The following is a 25,566-nucleotide window of genomic DNA, read 5'->3' on the forward strand; positions in this document are numbered from 1 at the left end:
ACCTCCCCTCTTTATCTGGCTGACACATACTCATACTTCAGAAAGCTTTTAAACATAACTTCCTTAATAACACACTGTATTATGTACCTGTGCTATTTTCTTCCATAGCACCCTGCCTTTTTTCCTTCTAACATTTATCACAATTTGTAAATGTATGTTTATTAATATGACTATCAATTCCATGCAATACTGCTTTGTCCATGATTACTGGCACAGGATATATCCTCAAAACACTGAATGAATGAGTGAATGAATGGTGGAATAAACCAACTCGGTTATTCTAAAAGTGTAGTAAAGAAAAAAAGTTTTAAAATATCTCTCAATAATCTTTCAAAAACAAGGTATTCAGGAGGTTGTAATTTGTTGTTTAGGCTATTCTTTTCTTTGCTGTCCCAGGTAACATTCAGATGAATGCCCCAAGACGACTCAGGGGCAGGAGTGAGGAGGAGCAAAAGTGGGGCTTTAGCCGAATAAGTTCGGGGGGCTCCTTTTCCGTGCTGGGAGTGCCAGCTGGCCCCCATCCTGATGTGTTCCCACCGTGCAAAATCATTGACCTGGAGGCTGTAACAATGGAAGAGGAGGTGACTTTATCTTGGACAGCACCTGGAGAAGACTTTGATCAGGGCCAGGGTAGGTTTCTTGGTTTTATTACCTATTTTTCTACAAAGAGGCATTTCTCTTTAAAAAAAAAATATGTATTTATTTTTGGAGAGGAGAAGGGAGGGAGAAAGAGAGGGAGAGAAATATAAATGTGAAGTTGCATTTCGCATGATCCCTGCTGGGGTCCTGGCCTGCAACCCAGGCATGTGCCCTATACTGGGACTTGAACCTGAGATTCTTTGGTTTGCAGGCCGGTGCTAAATCCACTGAGCCACACCAGCCAGGGCAAGGAGGCATTTCTAATAATTGTATCAGGTGTTAATTTAACAAAAATAACTTTGGGAGTTTATAGCTGACAGAGCATCAGAAGGTCATCATGAAAAGCTTTGCATTGTTGATAAGACTTTATAGCATGGAGTTTAGGAATGAGAGCGTGCCAGCTCCCCAAGGATTGAAGAAGCCCTGGTAAACTGACCAGCACTAATCAAATAGAAACATTGACTGGAAATATGAATGCCAAGTGGAATGGTAGTCTTATCTGCAGAAATAGATTCTGCATTACAGAGGACAGCCTTCCAAGTACTGGAGGTAATTAGATTTCTGAAAATTGGATACTGACCATTTGTTCAGATTTAGAAGACAGGTTTAAGGCAATAATTTCCATAAGTCATCATGGAAACCTTCACACATTTTCCTCTCACACTCCTGGCCATCATTTTTGTTAGGGAGGCCGGGACCAGTTTCCTGGCTTGGGGTTTTCTTACCCTTGCTTTGGTGATCTCTGATGAAGTTCCCTCTGAACTTTCCAGCATTCAGACTTCCACCTACCTCATCTTTTTATGTCCATAGCAATTCAACAGAGTAACTTTTCTCCAAGAATAATCTTTCCAACGACTTTGACATCACCAAAAAATGTTATCGATTATACATTAAAGGTTTCTTTTTAAAGAATATTTTACAGTTGTCCCCTTTTTTTCTTTTTATTCCCCTTCACCTGCACTCCCCTCCCACCAACATTCCCTGCCCCCCATCCCTTAGTTCATGTCTATGGGCTGTACATGTAAGTTCTTTGTCTTCTCCATTTCCTATACTCTTCTTAACCTCCTCCTATTTTGTACCTACCATTTATGCTTCTTAATCCCTGTACTATTTTCCCACCCTCCCCCAACCCCCACCCCACTGATAACCCTCCATGTGATCTCCATTTCTGTGATTCTCTTCCTGTTCTAGTTGTTTGCTTAGTTTTTGTTTTGGGTTTTTTTAATTGTTTTTTTTTTTTAGGTTCAGCTGTTGATAGTTGTGAGTTTGTTGTCAGTTTAATGTTCATAGTTTTGATCTTCTTTTTCTTAGTTAAGTCCTTTTAACATTTCATATAATAAGGGTTTGGTGATGATGAACTCCTTTAATTTGACCTTATCTGGGAAGCACTTTATCTGCCCTTCCATTCTAAATGATAGCTTTGCTGCATAGAGTAATGTTGGATTTAGGTCCTTGTCTTCCGTGACTTTGCATACTTCTTTCCAGCCCCTTCTTGCCTGCAAGGGTTTCTTTGGAGAAATCAGCTGATAGTCTTCTGGGAACTCCTTTGTAGGTAACTGTCTTCTTTTCTCTTGCTGCTTTTTTAAGATTCTCTCTTTATCTTTAATCTTGGGTAATGTAATTATGATGTGCCTTGGTGTGTGCTTCCTTGGGTCCAACTTCTTTGGGATTCTCTGAGCTTCCTGGATCTCCTGGAAGTCTATTTCCTTGGCCAGACTGGGGAAGCTCTCCTTCATTATTTTCTCAAAAAAGTCTTAAATTTCTTGCTCTTCCTCTTCTTCTTCTGGCACCCCTATAATTCGGATGTTGGAATGTTTAAAGTTGTCCCAGAGGTTCCTAAGCCTCTCATTTTTTTTGAATTCTTGTTTCTTCATCCTGTCCTGGTTGAATGTTTATCTCTTCCTTCTGCTCCAAATCATTGATTTGAATCCCAGTTTCCTTCCTTTCACTGTTGGTTCCCTACATGTTTTTCTTGATTTCACTTTGCATAGCCTATACTTTTCCTCTATTTTGCAATCATACTCAACTATTACTGTGAGCATCCTGACTACCAGTGTTTTGAACTCTGCATCTGATAGGTTGGCTATCTCCTCATCACTTAGTTCTTTTTCTGGATTTTTGATCTATTCTTTCATTTGGGCCATACTTCTTTGTCTTGGCACACCTGCTATGTTGTAATAGTGGAGCCTTAGAATGGGGCAACCCACCTGGTATGGTGCTGTATATGAGGCAGAGGTCAGAGAGGGAAAAATGCCACATGCTAGACTCTCAGCTGGTTTTCAGTCACTCCCCCCTCTACTCACAAGCAAATTTCACCCTTCTGGTGCTGATTCCCAGGTTGGTGGGTTTGTATATGTTCTTGGACCCTGTGGGTCTCTTCAACGGACTCTTCTGTGAGACTGAGAGTTTCTCCTGCCACCACAACTCCCACAGATTTTTACAGCAGAGGTTTTGAGGCTTTCTTTCCCTGCACTGGAATCCTGGGTTGTGTGGTCTTATCTCACTCCCCAGTTGTTCCTCCTGGTTTATTTACACATGAATGTGAGACCACCCAGTCCACCAGCCACCTTGCCACAGGTCTGCTCTGCCCTGGCTGCCTATCTCTTCCTCTCCTACCAGTCTGGATGAATGTTTCTTCTTTAACTCCTTGGTTGTTGGACTTCCATATAGTTACATTTTCTGGAAGTTCTGGTTGTTTTTGTTTTTAAAGTAATTGTTTTCCTTCTTTTGGTTGTGCAAGGAAGTGAAGCGTTATCTACCTGTGCCTCCATCTTAGCTGGAAGCCCCTAATCTTATGTTTTTTCACACTATACTGTGACATAATCTTTAAGACTTCTTAGTGAGATAGTTGTTGGGATTAGTCAAGAAGCTTTTTACTTTCAGAGTTTGGTAGAAATTCCTGTTCTAGATGGTGATATCCAGCATCTTACTTTGTTGGGCTTTGGACTGGATCTTAAATTTGCTACTTAAAAACTGTGTGCCCTTGGTAAAGTTCACACAACATCTCTGAGTTTTAGTTTCTTCATCTGTAAGATGGAAATAGTAATACTTATCTCCAATCAAAGCTCACCAAGATTGTTTCTGAGGTTAAAAATGACATAATACATATTAAGTACTAAGCAAGAGCTCAAAGTGGTGGTGGCTGTCAATGTGAAGAGAATTACTTTGAAATATGTTAACACATTAAAAAGCATTCCCAAACTTTTTCTTCAGATAAGTCCCGAAGTGACTACTCTCCTGTTTTCTATTATGTCAAGTTATCTTCACAATATTAACTTAAAAAAGTAGCTGGCTATTTGACTGTGAAGATACGAATTTAAACTCTCTTGCTAAAAGCAACTATAGAAGTATTATTATATGCAAGATACTGAGTGTCCTACGTGGGCATATGGAATCAGATGACAGCGAATCCCATTCTTTCTTGACCACAAGAACCTTGTTTCTCAAGAAGGAAGCTGTGTGCATGATATGTGGTATTGTTTTTAACTGATGAGACAGCATTCTTCCTGTTAGGGAGAAGGCATTTGTTAATCAAGTGCCAGTATTACAGGTGGACAGAGGAGTGAGAAGCACTTGTACTTGGTAAATGCGTGCTTACCAACTTCATAGGCAAACAAATGGAGACTATGATTAGGGCTTTTGCACATTGGTGAAAATGAATGCCAGGCAAAACCACATGCTTCTGTGCCCTTCAAAGGAGGATGAGCAGTAAAGTAAGCATCTTGTCTCCAGTGAGAGGACTGTGACACTGGCTCTAACCATCCAGGGAATGGAAAAGTTAAGTCATTTTCTGTGAATTAGCATAAGTCCATGAAGACACCAAATGCATAAGAAGGGAGAGGGATGAGGAGAAATGGTACATGTATAAAAAGAAGATAGGTATAGTTCCCTTACGGGAGACCTGTTCTTTGTGATAATATGAAGTGGCCAAACCCAAATGTACATAGAGGGACCTACGTTCCCACTAGCGTAGTGAGGCTCATAGAGAGGGGCTTTGATTATGCATCTACTTAGGGAACTCTGAGAAGGCAGGCCACCACAGCCCTCAGGGTAAAAAACCTACTTGCTTCTTAGAGGAAATGATGTTGGACTTGCAGGCTTGATCTTCAAAGTCTTGGTGTAAAGAATAGACATTAAGGCTGTACCAACCCTGAATATGAAAAATAAAGAAAAATAAAAAGAAGAAGAAAAAAAGAGAGAGGATTTCTCTGACAAGCTGGGAAATCCTAACTAATCAGATGAGTTGAAAGACATGCATATCTTCAAACCCATGTCAATCAAAAATGCTTTGAGTAAGACTCAGAATGGTCTTATTTTGCAGCACTAAAGGAACCTGATCTCACACATTGAAAATATTGAGAAAGTTAATAGAAGATGCAAGAGAAGAAAGTGTAAGCCAAAACTTCAGAACAGTGACACTTAACAGGGAAGAGGAGGGGGTGATTTTGTGCCCTACACCCTTCCTGGGGACATTTGACAATGTCTTGCGACATGTTTTGATTGTTACAACTAGAAGGTGATGCTGACACTTGGCAGGTAAAAAGGGGCAGAGATGCCATTAAACATCTGACAATGCACAGGCCAGCCCCCACTCCCAAAAAAGAACAAAATGTTCATAGTGGAGGTTAAGAAACCATTGTTTAAATGTATCCTCCTTTTCACCAAATAAATCGTTAAATAATGTAACTAGTTGAATAAAAAATTACCACAGGTGAGAACAGAGGCTTATGCTAGAAACAGAGTAAGTTATATGATTAATAAAATCATTGCAAATTAGAAATCTTAGCTTCCCCCCACAAACAAATCTCTTCCCCTAAACTTTTCAAATATAATTTAATAGAACCATATTTCAAAGCTATACAAACTTTATGACATTATTATTCTTTTATCTATTATTCTTATAAATCAAATGAAATGCCTTAATTAATGTTTACAACTTGATATATTTATCCTAATTTCATAGACATTGAGAGGTTAAATTTTAATATTGTTTGGACCTCTGCTGTGTGTCAGATGCTGTGCTAGGCACTGAGGTTGTTACCCAGACAGATAAAAACTTAGTCTTAAGAAGTCCCAAACTCCTAGGGGACACAGAGATGTGATACACATAACAGAAGTGTAAACGCAGCCATGGGAGAACCAGGGAGAAAACCAAAGTCCTTTGCCTGAGGTCATGAAACTAGTAATTGGCAGAGCTGGGACTTGTCTTAAGGTCTTCTGAGTCTCAAGGAAGTCCTGTGTCTTGCCATAACAGTTTCACTCCCTTAGCTCTTCCAGAGAAGTGAACACAAAACTGAAAAAAGTCCTAAAAAAAAAAAAATCTATAAATTACCTCGTGGGCGATGTTTAGAAACATTGTTGAAAAGGCAGACAAGGGTAGGACATTAAAAGGGAAGATAAGACCTAGCAGAACAGAAAAAAACAAATAGGCTTCAAACCCACCACTGGACTGTTTTTAAAATTTGTAGTTATCTTAAGACCCACACCCCCAGAGTAAACCGACTTTGAGTTGCAGGAACAGGAAACAGAAATCTCTTGTGGGTGGGCAAGTCCCTTTAAATGTGGCCGAGCGTCGTGTTCTTCCCACGGAAGTGGGGTGTGAGGAGGTCTCCATTTAGGGAGACTGTCCGAGGTGAGTGGGAGGTAAACCTGAGGGAGACACAACAGTGGCCCGGTCAGCTCTCTTCTGCCTCTTTTCCTCAAACCTGGATGGAAATATAAAGGCACACATGACTGGCAGTCCCTCCTTCCGATGACAAGAAGCTGACTGCAATGAAATATCATTTTCCAGCTGTTCGTTTCCACCTCCACTTCCCAGGACACGTGCACTTTGTCATCCGCCTACTTAAATGGTTCTGAGCCCGGGCCAACGCAGGCAGCACTGGCGGGCTCCCCTCGAGGAGGCCGGCACAGCGGGCCTGGTCCCCAGAGCCAAGGGACTAAGCCCCTCCCTTTGACCTGTCTGGCGGAGACTGGCGCCATGGGACTCGTGCCAATGATACAAAGTACTTATTTCCACTCAGGCCAGGGCTTTGTCCCCAGGGGAAGGAGCAGGAAGTAAACACAAACCTGATTTGTCTTCACCCCAGTTGTAAAATCTTATTGTTGTCCCGAGCCAGTCCTCTCTTCCACTCCCCCTCCTTGTTGCTGAGTTAGCGCCACATGTATTCTGTTTGACGCTTCACCTTGGCCGCAGTAAACTGTGCCAGAGTGAGCAGCCCACCAGCTGGGTCAACCACATACTCTCCTGGGAACTTGAAAATGGCGCCTCAGCCTGTAAAGGCAGGTACCGAGCCTCTTAGGCATAGGGGAGGGGTGGGGAAGCGCCGAGGACTGCGCATGAGCAGCAGCCCCATTGTGGCTGTGGAACCCGTGCACGTTGCCCTAACCACCATGGCAACTGACTCAGCCACTTCCGGCGAGCAGGGGATTCTGGGGGCAGCCTTTAAAACGGGAACAAATTCGCTGCCTGTTTGTTCTCCCTTCTTTCCTATTGCGTGGGGCTGGAGTTCCTGGGCCCCAGGCCTTGAGGATCACGTGGTCCGGGAACATTACCCGCCCCTCCCGGACCACTCCAGGGTCTACCTAGAGGGCAGTAGGAACTAGACAGTTAAGCGGGGAGGGAAGGAGGCTCAGGCTCGCGGGCCTTGGGAGCGGGTGACAAGCCCTACACCCCTACCCTGCACAGGAAGCAGCAGGAAACCATCACTGCAGTACCTCCTTCCCACACACTCCTCCTGCTTACAGCAGCAGCCCCCCCTCGCTTCCTGCGCACTGCTTCAGCGGGGTGTCAGTGGCAGGTCCGCCATGCTGCCGCTCTGCCCTCTTCTGCTGGAGCAGGACCCTCAAGCCCACCGCACCAAAGTTGGGGTCAGGATTCAGCAGACCGTTTGCAGCTGGTCCTGCAAGCTGCCGGCCAGGCGTGAGCCCCGTGCTCCTCTCCTGCACAGGAAGCCTCAGCTCTGCTATGGGGCTTTTGCTGGACTGGATTTTTGCTGCCAGGGTCCTGCCCCAGTCACACAGATGAACCCGAGGGCAGCAGAAAGAGAAAGAGGGCAGCATGATGGGAGTACGGTACCTGGGCACACAGCTTTCAAAAGATGTCTGAAGCCAGACAACGACTGGAAACAAGCTAAGCCACCTATGTTTAAAGAGCAGTGCCTTTGGGTGGGAGAAGAGATTCCTGGTGCAACTTTGAACTGAGCTCCAGAGGGTAGCAGGGTGATTTTTCTTTTCTGTGTCTTAGAGGAAATGGACTTTGAGGCAGAAAACTGCCATTATTTCAAACTATATACTTTAAATAAAAGATTCCTTTTCCTTTCTGCGGAACTCTGTCTCCAGAGTTTTCTCCTATTGGCAGCAAGTGGTAGGACCCCTCTGGTTGTTTGGTTACAAGTCCTGGCCAGGTGGCTCAGTTTATTGCAGCATCTCCCTGTACACCAAAAGGTTGCAGTTTGATTTCTGGTCAGGGCGCATACCTGTGTACCAGTTTCAGTCACCATTTGTGGTACATTCAGGGAGGCAATCAATTGATGTTTCTCTCTCCCATTGAGGTTTCCCTCTCTCTCTCTAATCAATAGTCATATCAATAGGTGAGGATTTTTAAAAAACCAAAGTGTGGTTCACCTTTGCTCTTTGTTGTAATTGCCCAGGGAATTTTGAAAGTGTGCGCATGTGCATGGATTGGGGCCCCAGCTTGAGGTGAGCTCCTTGAAACTGAGGACTGGTGTTTATTCATCTCTTTCTCTTCCATGTCTAGCAGAGAGCCAAACTAATAACAACCTTGGCAGGTTGTTGAATGAATAGTAAACAGGCTGTTGCACACAAAGTAGAAGCATGATATAGTTGCAGCCTTCCCTGCATCTACCAGACAAAGTCGATCAAGTAGAACTTATTACAGCCCTGATCCTGAGCCACTCTCAAGCACACAGTTGTTGCTTTTCACCAGTTAGCAAGCTCAGTACCACGCTGGGATGGTAATTGGTGATATGGCACGTTAAACACCACAAAGATAAATTGGAAATGTGTTTCTAGTAGTTAGTGATTGCTAATAAAATAATGAGGCTCTACATGTTCTGAAAAATGTCTAAGTGGTGGGTCCTTCTCCCCAAGCACTCTAAAGAGAACTCCTTAATTGCAGAATCTCCGACTTCTCTTATTTCCAAAGAGAAAAGATTCCTTATTGCTGAGAGAGAAGCTAAGTAAAGCTATGTAATAAAACCCTGAGCGGAGAGGAGAATGGCAGTGAGGGAGAAAGGACAGTGATGAAGGCAGGAGAAGAGGAGTTCGATTTAGGGCTATGAGAAGAGCCCCATCAGAGCAACCAGGTAGGAAGGAGATAGAAAAGAAAATTTAGTAAATTTTTGAGTTTCTATGTATGTGTTCTGTAATAGTTTGCATGAAGGATGATCAAAGAGTGGAGTTACTTTTAAATTATATTTTGGCCATTGCCCTGTGCATGTAAATGCAACACTGTCCCAAGCCCAACACACAAGAGTCTAGACTTCATAAAAGTTACACCTACAAATGGATGAGAAGGGCGTGCAAAAAGACAAAAGCATGCCTTTCACTCAGGGCTTTGCCAGCTCCACAGCTACCTTTGCCCGAGAAAATGGAGCCAGGGTGAGTAGAAGCAACAGAGGTCTCAAGCTTGTCAGCTCTGGCTGCTGGTGAGGGTACAGGTTGGACAGTGAAGCACTGCATCTTGGGGATGAGGGTGGAGGACAACCCAAACTAAGCACCGTCCTTACCATTCACCGGAACTCCTCATACGGGTGTTCAGGAGTCTGTCGGGGTGGGTTGCAGGGAAGAAGGGAGAACTCAGTTTGGAATCAGGTTACAGCTTAATGTGGGTACCCTGGGGCAGCCTGAAACTAGATAGTCTTCCACCCAGACCAGGATGCCTCAGGGTGACCAGACCACTGGATCATGGAGACCGCTAGTGGCAGGTGGTAGTTCTGGGGCAGCCAGGGCTTCTAATATGTTTGTAATAGTTTACTCAAGGAGAAGCCTCTGGTATATACTCACAATACCCCAACATGGCTGCAGATCTTAAAATCAGAAGAGGAGAATTTCTGGGGCAAGGTCAACATTAGAGAGACAGCAACACATATGGTTAATTAGCTGTGGGGAGAGGGGCTCTTGATCATGGAAGCTCCTGTGATTCAGGCTTATTACTGAAAATTTGAATTTGGGGGGGGAGAATAGCAGAGGTAAAGCATGGTGGCTTAATGAAGGGCCACATTGTCTTGGACGGAAAGCAGTGAGGGCACTGGACTACAAAAGACAGAAGGCTTTGATTTGAGGCTTTGCCCACTGCTGGTGTTATAGATAAAATTGCTCTGTTTTCTCATATGAAAGCAAGATCTCCAATATCTTATACATGAAAGTGTCTGGCACATAGTGTGCATTCACTCATTTATTTATTTCACAAAAATATTGAAATCTTGCTATGTGCCAGACACCAGGCTAGACACTCGGGACACAGGTGAGCAGATAGATGTGGTCCTTGCCTTCATGGGGTTTACTTTTACTGGAGAAATAAAAATATTGGTTTAATCTGGATCCCTACTTGCCTGCCTGCTCCCCCACCTTCTTCCTGTGGAATGGGCTTCAGCCAGTACTTTTAGAAAGTGTGAGCAGGAGAGGAAGGACTCAGAATACCACATTTTAGGGCAGACAGGAAAGTGAAACTGATCTCCTGGCCATAAGCATCCTCTTCTCCATAAGAGATTTGTGGGGAAACTGAAGGGATTCCAGAATAAGGCCAGGAAATGATTACAGCTTCCTTCTAGGCCATTCCAAGAAAACCATGAATCTTTTTCCAGGCCTACACCAACACCAAATATAATCAAACCAGCATTTTAACAAATCTTGTGAGAGCAGTAGGATATTTGACAGGCCATTTCTAGAGACTGATTAGAAGGTTGGAAAAGAGGACCATAGGAGAAGTATGAAAAGAACTATGATGATCAACTATAAAGATAAAAATACTATAGTGGTGATTTAATTAAAGATGGATACACACACACACACACACACACACCCCAGTTCTTTTCCTGCTCAATGGAGAACTGTTTAAAATAAATTACATTTCTGTTATAATGAGGATATTTTAAGTTAGATGTAGGAAAGGACTTTCTGGCTCTAAGAATAATTATGTCAACAAAGTGGGTTATAGAATAAAATAAATATCTCTGTTGTACAAGGAAAGCTGGTCACCTGTAGGCTTAGGGGATTTGATCCCACTTGAACACTCTGCTCTTGAGTCTCCTTTTGGGCTTTTAGCCCATTCCATCCAGCTCATTGACAAAGAGGCTGACCTTCAGGAATGGTACAAGGACCCCTTGCCCCTGGGCTTGTAGTTGGGATCTGCCAGTGGTCCTCAGAAGAACTGGAGGAAAGCAAGGCTGGGTCCCTTTCCCCCATGGTTCGGTAGCTGCTGGATTCCTTTACAGGAGGCTGTAGGTCCCATTGCATGACCTTTCATACACTTACAGCTCTCACTGGGCTCAGCGAAAAGCTCCCCTGTCACACCTTCAGGCCTGGAGGTGGTAACAGAGTGCGGCCAACCGTGGACTTCCCTTAACTCTGCCCAGACCTTTGTAAATAGTCCTTCAATAAACACTCCTGAGCTGACCCTTTGAGTGTTTGTCTCACCTGTCTTCAGCTGGAATTCTGACTCACACACTCTGTGAATTGGACTTAAGGACTTTCAATAAATATTTATTTTAACAGAAAGGTTTTGAGCAACTACTTTATAAGTGATAAATACTGAAGGACTTAATAATAATATCTAAACATTTTTAATTGTCTGGTATGTACTAGGTACTGGATTAAACCAATGCATATGATTTAATCATCTCAACCATTTTATGGCCAATGTGTTTTTTAAACCTCTTTTCAGGTATGAAAACTTATATTCATTATAGTTCAGTACCTCACCTGAGGTTACATCACTAGTGAGTAGAAAAGGCAGGATTCAAACCCAGATAGAATTCATTTTTAAATGTATATTTTATAGTTCTCTTATAGCTTCTTATATACAATTATAATTATGATAGAGGTTTTTCAAAGAAATAAAAAACAGAAGAGGAGGAAGGAACTCTGCCATGTGCCAAGAGTTGGGTCCATAAAACTAAGCTTGGTTTTCCAAACTTGAAGTCTAGTAGGGGTGCAAATATATACAGATGACTAACTGGATGAAAAGCATTTCAGATGACTAAGGGTAGGAGAAGAGCATTATGGAAGAGGAGAATTATGTACAATGATATGCTGGGAAATGCACAACAAATAGTCCCCTATCCTCCCCCAAAAGCCCTGATTTATAGTGTTTGCCAATTTCTGTAGTGCAAATACCCCCGCCATGGCTGATGGTCAAGCTGTCGGTGTAACATCACTGAGTGGATAGTGGGGAAGAGATGTGCACAGGTGGCTTTTGAGAGCCAATTCAAGCCTGCTCTAGCTCACTGCTGAACTTATGTGCAAAGGCAGCGAGTCATGGAACAGGATGGTGTGTTTGGGCACTACAAGCTGCTAGAGCTCAAGGACCCAGAGGTGGAGGAAGGTAGAACGGGAACATGGATGAGACTGGAGAGGAGGGAGAAAAGACCGTGGGAGAGAACTTAGGCAGAAAGGCTAGAGCTCCACTGTCTAACGTGGCACTGACACATTACCACTGGGTGCTTAAAATGTGGCTGCTCCAAATTGAGGTGTACTCCAAGTATAAACTATAAACTGGCTTTTGAAGATTTAGTGAAAAAAAGAATACAAAATAACTCATTAATATTTTTATGTTGACTACATGTTAAAATGATAATATGTTGGCTATATTGGGTTAGTCACATATTTACAATTAATTGTATCTGTTTCTAATTTCTAAAATGTGGCTATAAGAAAAGTCTAAACTACATATGTGGCTGGCATTATATTTCTGTTAGGTACCTTTAGGCCAGAGAATACGGACATTATTTAGCAGGCACCAGAGAGTCTTAGAAGAGTTTTAAACAGATGTGGTCTGCTGCCCACAAGCTCCATGTGGTGCTGTGTGGAGTTTGCTGAGGCCAGGCAGGCGCGGGGAAACTTGACAGAGTCCAGCCAGAGCGATGTGGGACTGAATGAAGGCAGAGGAAGTGGGGATGAGGAAGAAGAGAGCAGCCTGTTGGGACAAGGTGGCCGATTAGATTTGGGAGGCAAACAGAGGGAGGAATCAAGGATGATGCACAAGTTTCTGGCTTGGGCAGTGGTCTACATGGGAGTGGTAATAACAGATAAAAGTACAGGGTGGATGAAGGTTTCCTGGAAGAAGGAAATGAGTTCAGTTTCAGATGTGATGAGTTTGAGGTGAAAGAGAACTTGCCGATGTCTAACTGGGTACTTGGGTCTAGAATACAGTTGGCTGCATCTTAAAAATATATCCCGTTCAATCTCCTACTACCTATACTGCCGCTGCCCTAATCCAAGTCACCATAATAATATCTTATCTGGATTATTAGTCACATAGTCTCCTAGCTGGTTTCCTTGCTGATGCATTTTCCTGCTTTTTCTCAAGCCTCTATCAACAGCCAGAGTAGTCATGTTAAAAACCTCATCAAAACATGAAATGCCTCCCCTCTCAATCTTCCGGTGAATTCCCTGGCTCCCAGAGTTCATGCCACTCTGTACACTGACCTAAGGGCCTATGTGACCTGGCCCTGCTGCTCTCTTAGCCCCCACTACTCTCTCCCTCAGCGACTGCTCTAACCACACAGGCCTCCTCGCTGGTCCTAGAACTCACCAGGAAGCCCTCTGCCTCGGGGAGCCTTTGCACCTGGTACTCTGCCCTTGAATTTCTGAGGGGCTGTCTCCCTCATCATCTTCAGGTCTTTATCCAGAGTTCCCCTTCTCAGTGAAGACTTTCTGCTCACCCCATATAAAATGACACCCCCACTCTCTCCTTTTCTTACCTTTTTCATTAGCTCTTATCACTGTTAATCATGTTGTAAATGTTACTTTTGGTATTTGTCATGCATAATGTCTGTCTTCCTCAGACATTATACTTATAGAGTCTAAGCTCTATAAGGCCAAAGTAGCATCTGTTTTCTTCTCTGCTGTATCCCCTGTACCTGGAATAGTTCTTGGCACATAGTAGATACTGGATTAAGATTTGTTGAATGAAGGAATAAACTGCAGTCTATCAATGGGGTGAATACTTAAGTCCTAGAAACAGACCTGTTTTTGGAATCCCCACTCTGACATGTCATTGTGACCTGGAACTGTTTATTTAACATCTCTGAGTCTTAATTTTCTCAGAATGGAAAGATTAATAATACCTCTTCCAAAAGATGGTTGAGAGAATGCATTCAGTCAAGAAATATTTATGGAACCCTTCCCATGCACCAGGAGCTGTATTTAATGGGGATTAAATAAGATAATGTACAGAGGTCCTTGATGATGTGTGTGCCATATTTTGAGCTCTCCGTAAACATTAGCATTTACTGAGTAATAACAGGAAGAAGGGGAGGAGCATTAGGCAGTCAGGAGGGAGGGCTGTGTGAGAGGGAGATCTGGGAGAGCCTGGGCTGGCCTGGGGGAGTGAGCAGAGTGGGAGTGAGGGGAGGGGACCCCGATCCTGCTGAGTTCACAGGGATGAAACCCATAAGGGGAGCTGGGAAGCAAGCTGGACTTTACAGTCTGGGTGGGGGGTAGGAGGGGAACTCTGGTGTCATCACCAGCATACCAGAGCCAGAATCCGAAAGAACTGCAGGCACAGACTCCCCCCAAAGGCATGAGTCAGTCCCCCCAGGAGGAATGACACTGTGGCGGCGCCCTGCCAGGAGCAGGAGGCTGTGAGAAGAACACAGTAATGTGGCAGGGTCCCACCTACGTCAGATTGGATTTGGCTTGGACTCTGGAGTCCCGTGCCTCACTACTTGAAAATCCCATGAAAGAGCTGGAGCTCATTCTGGTCAGCAGTGGACAATGGCTCTTTGTCACCAGTCAGTAGGCGAGAGCTCTGAGGGGATCTCTGCCTGTGGAGGTCTCAGATGGCATGGAGATGAGGGCCAAGGCACTAGGAAGTCACAGAGCATGGAGGGCTGGAGGCCCTGCCCTTTCTCTCCAGACCTGGCATGGCTCTGGCCCTGGTTGCCCTTGCTGTGGATTTTTCTGGAAAACTTCCCAGGTTGCCTGTCAGCTCCATGACTGAAAGTATGAAAGAAGCCCACACTCCTACCCTCAGGCCCAGGCCTGAGAGATTAGGGAGCCATGAACAGCAGTTATTTCAGACAGGGCCCCTCCAGCTCTTCGGTGTCTAGGAGGTGGTTCATCTCAGAAGTCTTTGTGTTACAGTGTCCCCCACATGCCTAGGGGACTCCACTGCTTTAGGGAACAGAACAGGCCAAGACGTCAAACCTTGTTGTGTAGTCACTCACTTTTCACCCGAGTAAAATACAAGCCACAGCTGCCAAGCTTACTGCATTCCTCACCTCTCCACCCCTCAAAAATGCAATAGTCAAGATGCAGTTTGCATGGGTTGATGATCAACCAGTGTGGACTATGGAGGCGACCATTTTAAAGACTTTTTATTTAGAACTAATTATAGACTTGAAAGAAGATGCAAAAAATAGTACAAAGAGGTCCTGTGTACTCTTTAGCCAATTTCCTCCAATGGTGATGCTTGCATATCTATAGAACAATATCATAGCCAGGAAAGCAACATTAGCACAAAGCCCAGACCTTATTCAGCTTTCACTCCTTTTGCATGAGTCTATGCAATCTTACCATATGTGTAAATTTGTGTAACAACCGGAGCAATCAAGACACAGAACTGTTCTGTCACCATGAAGCCATCCCTGTTTTACACCCCATCCCTAATGCCGGGCTGCTGTGGAGTCTTGAGTGTTCTAGAAACATTCTAGATGAGTCTTTTGCCACATATGTGGTTTGCATATATCTTCTACTAGTCTATGGCATCTCTTTTCATCCTCCTCACAGGGTATTTCATAGAATAAAAGATTTTAATTTTGATGAAGTACAACTGATCAATATTTTCTTTTATGAATTGTGCCTTTAATGTCATTCTTAAGAACTCTTTGCCTTGCAGCCTAAAGATTTTCTATGTTTTATTCTAAAAAACTATGCTGTGTCCATTGAGTATTTTTTGCTCCTTTGTCAAAAATCAGTTGGCTGTATTTGTTTGTGTGGATTTATTTCTGTTTTCACTATTTTGTATAATACTGCACCATTTTATATATATATATAAATTTATATATATAAAAATGTTAAACTTTATAGATCAATGATCAATCTGGGGAGAATTTACATCTTGACTAGGTTGACTCTTCAATCCACAAACTATGTTTTTCCATTTATTTACATCTTCCTTAATTTCTTCTTACCAGCATTTTGTAGTTTTCAGTAAAGAGGTCTTATACATGTTTTGTTAGAATTATGCTTACATATTTTATTGGGGGGGTGCTGTAAATGGTATTGTTTTTAAATTTTGGTTTCCACAGGGTCACTGATACGATATAGAAATACAGTTGATTTTTGAATGCTGATTTTCTATTCTGTGGCCTAGCTAAGCTAGGAGGGTTTTTGTTTTCTAGCTTGTTTTTTTTGTTTGTTCATTTGGGATTTGGGGGAGAGGTGTTTTGTTTTCTTGGGATTTTCTACATAGGTCCTTATGTCATCTGCAAATAAGGATAGTTTTACCTGTTCCTTTCCAATCTGTATGCCACAATGGACAGATTTTCAACTGTGAGAATCAACCAGGCAAAAAATGTACTTAATCCCAAATATTTTGTTTTCTTGCTCACTCCTAGATTATTTCCCCATGTCCACTGTGTTCAGGGAACACAGACTCACTCTTACATTAGATAAAGCAACTACTATTAGGAAAACATCTGGAAATAATAAGATAAAACACATTGAAAAGCCAAAGAGAGAATATCTGGGGACTTTTTACATCATGCCCACTCCCTGAGCAGAAGTCATTAAAGGGTGATTCTGGGTACTTTTTATTCCCTTAGGTAAGGGCCCCCCAGGGCTCAGGGCTGACCTTTTCAAAGGCCACCCAAGGAAATAAGCAACCTTTCTCCCAGTTCTGGCCAAGGTCAGGGCCTCCTGAAGGCAGGCTGGGGGCAGGAACTGACCCCTGGGTCAGAGGAGATGATGGGAAGCTGAGAAGGGTCTCTTCTCACCCGGGATCCAGATGGGGGTTCAGCACACATGTGTGGGACACCACTATCTCCTTTGTCTCTGAGCTGAGACATAGCTTCTATAGGTTCCTGCAGGATGTGATTTTTGGTGTGACTGGAGAGAAGGTAAAGAAGATATGCTCCTGTTCCCTGTGGTAATAAGTGCTGGGCAGTACAGGAACTCTGTCCTTGACACCCCAGAGGCGTCTATGGAGTTGTGTGAAGAAATGCTGTGTGAACAGAGGGATTCTCTGCAGTGAGAGCTCCCAAGCTACTTAGAGTTTTTCCATCATAGCACTATTTATTTTTCTGATGAAATGTTGGGCAATTCGTGGCTGGGATACACTGAAATATTATACTGTGTGTGTTGCTTAATCAACACATTTGTTAAAGATGGATATGGTTAAAGGGGTGAAAACAAAGGGAGTGCAGTTCTCCCTGACACATGCTTCCCTTTGGGGAAATTTTCTGAATCTAAAATAGTTAGATATTTTCATCTACTTTCTGGGGAACAAGAGATGAAATACATTTTTTAAAAGCTAATGTCTTGAAAATAATAAGTTGAAAGAAAATTTAAAGACAAAATATAGTTACTATTTCTGTGGTCTATACCATGCCATACACAACTTAATACAGTGTCACCTCGGTATTTGTCATTGATTTGTTCCAAAACTTGTGGTGAGTGCCCGGACCAGCAAGTACTGAACAATAAAGCATTTTCTTTTGAGGGGCGGCAGCATGACTCATACCAATTCTAGCCAATATGACAAGTCCCGAGCAAGTGCAGAGTGCCGAAACATTTCTTTCCCTGTCAAAATGCAGGGAAAGTGTTTGAGGAGTTCTGAAGCCGACAAGTACCAAGGTATGGCTATTCTTTTTATGGCTGTGTTATAACAACACTGCTTTAACAGCTTCAAAAATGACCCCACTCACGGAAGTAGGCAGGAGATTTTTATCACTGTTACCCACATTCTGGCAGTATGAGACTCCTCCAGCCAAATCAGGTAGGTGCTTTATCTCCATTATGTGCAAGACTCACTTCCTTACATTCCATGTGGATTTCTGGTCTTCCTAGTTCTCCACTCATCTGGTGCCATAACACACTGACCCCATCCCGTGCTCTCCCCAGTAGTGACCCATGAATGGCAAGTAGAGACTCCCCCTCTCTAGGAAAACTCTGGGTTTCTAGTGTCAAGGAGATGTTAGGATCATAAGGCAGTTTTCTCTCCATTTCAGGATCTTTCTTAGCTCAGTAAGACCTGCCCAGGATTCCTAGATCCTCTTCTCCATACCCCTGAAGTCTCTGACCTTCAGAAGTATACCTGCCCCTGAGTTTCAACTCCACAGCCTCTGCTCCTTTTCTCTTCTTGGCTTCTCACATTCCCTGAGCCACCCTAGGAACCAATAGAGAATGGTCCTTTAGGATGCCATTTGTGGTGTTTCCAAGGTGAGAATCCACTGCAGCTGTCCTCAGCTGCCAGCTTGAGGGAGCACACACAGCCTGGATCTGCCAAAATCTCCCTTTGGATTCCACAACAAGGAACTGTAGCCTGGGGGACAGATACCCTTAGTATCACTTTATGCAGGCTTTGCCTTCTACCCTCTCTAGATAGGGCTGCCTCTATGGAAGGATGGCGTTTTTATTGCAAACTGTAAAGGACTTTTAAAGGTGAGCTGACTATAGAAGTAAGCATCTAATCTGGAAGAAATCTCATTTTCAATGGTGAGTCTGAAATTCACTGCATTCTTATGTTGAGACTTATGAACATCCTTCATTCATAAAAGTTGCCCATGGTGTTCTCTTCAATGTCTAAAATCTTGAAGAGACACATAATTTGAGGGGGGGAACAAAATCTATGAACCACACTCTAAAGCTCCATACAGCCCTGATTCAGAGATAGTCCTCACACCAGGTCAGACCTGCCTGGAAGAGCTGAGCCAGAGGACCTAAACTACCTTTGCTCTTTGGGGTTAGTTGTAATGGAGATTTTAGAGGGATTGGTCTTCCAAAAAAGCTAATGGAAATATACCCATATGATAGATGTTTTCTTGGCTTCTGAAAGAGATAATCTTCTCTTCCGTTACTTCCAAACCTTGCATTGCTTTTTAGGAAACCTTCATTCAATAGAGTTCTGAAGCCAGTGGTCAATAACCTCTCGAATTCACTGATTTGGTCAAACAAGTCTAGAGGGACTTTTCTCTTAACCTCTGTTTTATATCTCATTTGGAGAAAAAGATGCTTTCATTAGTTCAAATTATTTTTTTTATTTGTTCAACAAGCACTGAGTGGCTCTCTGCTATGTAACTAACATGCTAGGTATGATGGGTAATAAGGCACCACTGCTGTCATCAAAAGGCTCACATTCTACGGTTGAAGCCAGTAAAGGCACAGTCATGATACATGGCAGGTTATATGGAAAAGAGCCTCAATTCAAAAGGATTACATTCTGAGTTAAGTGATGCTAAAGTTGAGGTTTTATGAGAGAGTGGGAGTTGTCTCTGAAGACTTCAGTGGAAGAGGGCTTTGGGGCAGTGACAAAGTTTGTGCCACAGAGAGGTGCAGACCAAGGAGCTTTATGGGTTCAGCTCAGCTGGAGTACAGGGCAGATTATGGAGAATAATAGAAAACAAATTGAGATTTGAAATGTATTAGGTTTCTCCAGAGAAAAAGACCAATCATTCATATGATTATGCATTCATATATATATCTTTCTTATTGGAGAGATGTACAAAATATATATTATTATGTATAATATATAAAGAGATTTAGTGTTTTAAAAATTGGCTCATGTGATTATGAGGCTGGCACGTCCCGAGATCTGCTGGGTGAGTATCAAGCTAAAGACCCAGGAGAGCTGATGGTGTAGCTTGCATGAGGCTGGCAGGCTCAAGGCCCAGGAAGAGTCGATATTTCAGCTCAAGTCTGAAGACAGGGACAAAAAGCCAGTGTCCTATGCTGAAGGTAGTAAAGCAGGAAAGGATTCTTTGTTACTCGGGAGAGGATTGCTTTTTGGTCTGTTCAGGCTTCAACTGATTGAATGAGGCCCACCTGCTCTAGAGGGCAATCTGCTTTTCTCAATTTACCAAAGGAAATATTAATCTCCTCCAAAAACATCTTCATAAAAACACCAAGAATAATGTTGGACCAAATAGCTAGGTGCTCCATGGCCCAGTCAAGTTCACACATTAAATTAATCATCATGGAAACAAAGGCATGGACTAGTGAGAGACCATTTCAAAAAAGTGTGAAGTTCTGCGGCCAACTTTTGATTACCTTCTCAAGGAGGATCACCTTTTTTATCTGCTACTTCAAGAGTAGTAGGTTGAGAAAATGTTCCTTACCCCCTTTTAAAATCTGAATGTTTTCTTTATATATTAATGAATATTGCATACTGTGTACTTAGATGCACTGGCTGCTCAGCAAACAACTCACTTAATCCTCTCATTATTCCTCCTCCCTACTAAGTTTACACTCAAGGGAGGAGATATTGGTCCCATCAAAGCATGAGGAAATCAAGACACAAAGGACGGTACTCATCAGTGGTTACAGGGCCTGGACACAATAGGTGTTCAGTAAAAATTTGCTGAATGTTAAGCCTCTTGTTCAGGGCCATACAACTACAAAATAGTAAAGGTAAGTTTCCAAACCAGTTCATTTGTCCCCAAAGCCAATGGACTTTAGATAAAACTAGTGAGCATAGGCAAGGAAGAAAATATGTGACTTGGAGTTTGGGCAGTCGGACCTCTGATATTTTGTCTGATTCCTACATGAAGTAGGCCAACATGACCCAGCCTAAAAAATTTTTGATAATTTCAACAAAGTCCACCAGCCTCTAGTGTATCTCCTGGAAAGTGGTCTTGAGCCATTAGAGGACACACGTTGGCAGACATTAGCATTAGTTCTGGTTAACTCAGAAATTCAACAGCCTCATTCCTGGCATGTTTTTGAGCATAACTTTCTCCCTGATATTAATTCATACTCAGAATGCTTTGGTGATAGCTGGAAAGATGGGGATGGTGTATGTTTCAAAGGTGTTTGGTCTCCCTTTGATGAACAGTTTTCAGTTGGAGGGGTGAAGGTGGAGGATGAAGGCTGACTATTGACTTCACAGAAATTATGTTTTTCAGCCTCAGTGAGACATTTATCAAGGAGCTAAGACTCTTCCGAGTGAGTTTCTAACAATGTTTGGAAGCTTGTTAAGTCTTAGAGGCCATGTGGTTCATTTTGATATTCCTCAGCAGTGATTTATGACTTAGAAAGATATCTACTCCCTGCCCCAAGGTTCAACCAAGGGCAGCGTTACACTAATTGGACTGGAGCATTCTTGTTGCGTCCCTTCCCTTCCTCCCTGCTCTGCTCCTTTCCAAGGCTGTGGGGAAATTGTTTTTCATCTTAAAGAAAACTTGTGGAATGATTTTAAAGGGGAAATTTTGCTATTTCATCTAAACTTGCCAAAGACTTGATAAGGAGATCTCAAAAAGGAAAATGTGGTTCTTTCAATTATTTCAGACAGTTGGTGGTGAACAGTTCAGAAAGGACAAAAGGTGGGAATAGTTTAAGAAGGAAGATTCCAGGCAGAGGCCCAGGAAAATACCCTATTATCTAAAACCCACATGAGTCATCTTGCAAAAGAAAGGCCAATGGTTGTTCCTGGGAGGGGCATGTTGAGGGGTAGCTTGACCTCCAATCTAAAACTAGAAAGTGAAGCCAGAGCCTCCTTTTGGGTCATATCTCTTTAGGATGTCATGTCTACAGTGCTGCTCCACCTTCAAATCACAGCTGGAAGAGGATCTTGCCTCTTCTTAGCACCGTTATTACTACCACCCTGGTCTGCACTCCTATCACCTCTCCCTTGCATTGTTGCAAAAGCCTGATTCCTGATTTTCCTACAGTCTGTTTTCCACACAGCAGCCTGGGTGATCTGTTATGAGTTACATTACATCTCTCCTCTGCTCCAACACTTCCCATGTCTCCCCACATCATTCAGAGGAAACATAGCTCTTACAGGCTCTTTGGGATTTAATCCCTTCTTTCCCCGCAGACCTATTCTCCTGACCAAAGATAGAACCCAAGGCAAAGGCTCAGGCTTCGCTTTCCAGAATCAGGTTGGAGGTCAAGGGTTCACCTCAATATGTCCCTCCCAGGAATAACCTCTGACCTTTCTTACACCTCCTTTGTCCTCTAGTCTCACCATGTTTGAGGCAATGGGCCCATTTCCACTAGCCTTGGTCTCCCTTTGCTCACTCTACTCCAGTCACATCGGTGATAGCGCTCTTTCTCCAACACACCAGGGCATTTCTACTCGCTTCTCTCACTGCCTGGAATGCTGTTCTCCCAAATAACAGCATGGCCCCCTCAGCCCTTTAGGGTTCTGCCCAAATGTTCTTTCTTAATGAGGCCTTCCCTGACTGCGCCCTCCCTCCACTCTTTCTTGATCTGTTTTTCCCATTAGCACTTGTTATGACCCAATATACTATATATTTTATTGATTATATTTTCCTAATCTATGGAGCAGGAATTTTTTTGTCTTTTTTGTTCATCATCATATCCCCAGTGCTTAGAAGCATACTTACCACACCCTAAATGTACCTTACATATTTGTTGAGTGAAGAAATGAATGAATGAAGCATTAAATGAACAACTAAAAAATGGCCAGCCTTGAGCTGTATGTGCATGATGTGGAAGAAACTCATAATCTATTTGGGAAGACAGTGCTAAGAGAACAGACAGTTCAGTTGTTTTTTGCTGTGAGACACAGAGACTCACTCAAAACTCCTGTAGAAAATTGGGGCTGGTGTTAAGGACCTCTGTGGGCTAACACTGGTCCAAGAACCAGCAGGCCATGAGCAGGAGCCAAAGACAGCCCCGGGAACCTCTTTTCCTTTTCTCCCATGGTTTGCCTCTTGTGGAGTCTCTGGCCCATTTCTGAGGTCCTGGTTTATTCTCACCTACCAGGCTGCACACCCCATTTCTCACTCTCTTGCCTAGATCCCAAAAAAGCTTCCCTACCTGACATTCACTATCCCCTTGTTGGGCAGAGCCCCTCACACCTGGTGGGCTACTAGGCCCACTCAAGGGCAAGCTGCCCTTGACAAGTACTCACTCTTAGAACACCTTTGCCATAGCTCCCTGAGCAGGGACTCCAGCAAATTCAGATGTGAATAATACAAGACTATTTGGGATTCTTTGAATTTTTGCATGGATTAGTTGTAATTACAGGAAAATTTAAAGTGTGGATAAGAAAACTTTCTTAACATTAATTCCTAGAGGCATAATTTGTGAGTTAAAGCACATGAACATTTTTTAAAAAATAATAGCTAATATTTATTGAGTACTTGCTGCATACCAATTACTTTACATGTGACAGTCACAACACTTATGAAGTAAGCACCCATATACCATTCTTCAGATGAGGACACACACAGAGATCTGAAATAACTTGCCTAAGTTCCCATAGCAAGTAAATGGCAGAAAGAGTAATTCTGGTCCAAAGCTCTTAACTTCCATACGGAACTGTCTTTCCGAGTAGGATACAAATTCTTGCAAAAGGATAGGACCCATTGGGCCTTGAAGGAAGGGTATCCTGCCACAAGCAGGACTTTAAACCAAAAGACCACATGCTACCAGTGGACAGGCCGCTTGCTACTGACAGACACATTCATTTATTTAATAACTGATTCACAGGGGCTCTCAATAAATAATAATGTCCTCCACTGGTGACTTTGGATGCAGCTAAGATGTCTAATTTTTACTCTTTCAAGGTGGAATTTGCTTGCTGCCCTCTTGAGCCCAGCCAGTAGCTCCTTGGCTAAGAAAATGTTGCCTTTACTCATGAAAGGAATGACAATTTGGCCAGAGAAACCACTAATTTTGCAGAAACTTAACATTAATTAATCTTAAACTAAACATTACAAAACCCATCCTTACAATTTCAACACAAGAATTAAAAGTCCTACCTCAGATGCTAAAAGGAACATGAATGGGTAAAAGGGGGCTGTGAGCAACTCTCAAAGAGCAGGCTGGGGCGGGCGGCCAGGTAGCTGTCGCTGGCTCTTTGATGGTTGAGTCACACAGTGGCGTGGTGTGTGCTTGGGCCATGATAACATATCTAGACTTCCTGAAAAAAAAAGTCAGCAGCAGCAGGATGAGGTGTGACCCAGAGAGGCAAATATGTGTTCTCACCTGTAGACAGTTTATAACAATGTGAGAGCTCTCGGTTTCCTTATAGTTACAGAGACCGAGACCATGTGCTCCCAGTTGAGAACTGGTACAAGTGGTCTGACGCATAGTTGTCTTACGAGTTGGAGTGTCTAGGACACCGTTCCTGGGACCCTCGGGGAAAGCACACAGCTCAGCTAGAGAGGATCTGAGTGCCTGGCTTGAGAATTCTAACACCTCCATATTTTTAACTATATTTTAGATCTGTACTTTAAGATACTTAGATTAAAAAAATATACAAAATTATTTTAAAAGCGTGTTCTGAAAGAACATACATTAGGTCTGTCTTTGTCGGTTTTTCATCCAGTTTCCTAGAACAGAGCTCCCCTCATTTGTATGGAAAATGGAGACCAGACAGCAGGTCCCTGAGAAAACATTCTGCCCTGAATTTATTTACTTGTCTATCACCTTCACTCTACCAGGGTTTTCAAACCTGCTGCAGTTTCTCAGCCACATGGCTAGATTCCTACAGTGGGCACTGTTAGGTTAGGTTGCCTCACCACATGGGCGTGGCACCCCCCCTTCCTAACTGAACCCCAGTTCTATGCAGTTCCCCCTCCTTGGCCAGGCTGCTGTGCTTCCAGGTGAGCGGAGACCATCATCATCACCAGCGTACACAAGTTGGATCCTGAAATTAAGCCAATCCGAATGACCCTATTCCTCTTGCTGGGAATAGATTAAGCCTGGTACAATTTTGATCAGTAAGAAATAAACAGAGTCTGCTGGAGAAAAATTCATTTTTCTTAAAAATAGGCACAGAGAGCCCTGGCCAGATGACTCGGTTGGTGTGTCGTCCCATAGACCCAAAGGTTGCAGGTTTGATTTCTGGTCAGGGCACATTCCCATTGTTGCTTCTCTGTCTTTCTCTCTCTCTCTGCCCCTTCCTCTCTCTCTAAAATCAATAAACATATCCTCAGGTGAGGATTAAAAAATAAATAAATAAAAAGTAGTCTCAGGGATATTTCTTTTAACATTTTTGTGTTTCCATGTGATACTTAGAGTCATGGCTGTTATTTTATAACTGCAAGCTGATAACCTGAGGACAAGCCCGTGGATTTGCTGTAAGGACAGCAAAGAGAAAAATGGAGAGTAGCTGGGTTCTTGATAGTGTCGCTAACTCGGGAGCCATTCTATCACACGGCTTATTGTTACATAAAATAAGAAATTTTCCTTGTTGTATAAGGCTTTATGACTCAAAATTTTCAGTTTCTTAAAAGCAATCATTCCAATACAATCCCCATTGTTTTCACATCTTCCAAAATGTATGACTGGCACTAGGTGACGTTAGACGCATCCAGCATTTCCTCTTCCAGAAAAAACATTCTAAAAGGGTACCAAGGGTACAAATAAAACATTATTTTACCACACCCTTGACAAGAAAAAAGTTCTGAAATGTTCTAAATTTAAATTACAGTGGCTAGAGAATGAGAGATAGAGATGGAACAGCCTGTTAATAGCTGTTGGCCAGCTCTGACAGAAGACTGCTCACATTCCTATCTATCTGTTGGAATATGGAATTAACTTCTAAGT

The 25,566-nt window shown here is 43.0% G+C and overlaps 1 protein-coding gene across 1 annotated transcript in view; it reads left to right on the forward strand.

Annotated features, from left to right (window-relative positions):
* The window catches only part of CLCA2 (chloride channel accessory 2), a 59,272-nt gene that overhangs the window by 25,437 nt on the left and 8,269 nt on the right, over nt 1-25,566 (forward strand). Inside the window, 1 exon segment of the mRNA XM_054566851.1 lies at nt 397-630. Within this exon segment, the coding sequence (XP_054422826.1) occupies nt 397-630 (234 nt within the window).

Source organism: Pteronotus mesoamericanus, unplaced genomic scaffold (assembly GCF_021234165.1).
Source record: "Pteronotus mesoamericanus isolate MK-2021 breed Mesoamerican mustached bat unplaced genomic scaffold, CSHL_Meso_final contig_181, whole genome shotgun sequence".
NCBI lineage: Eukaryota > Metazoa > Chordata > Mammalia > Chiroptera > Mormoopidae > Pteronotus > Pteronotus mesoamericanus.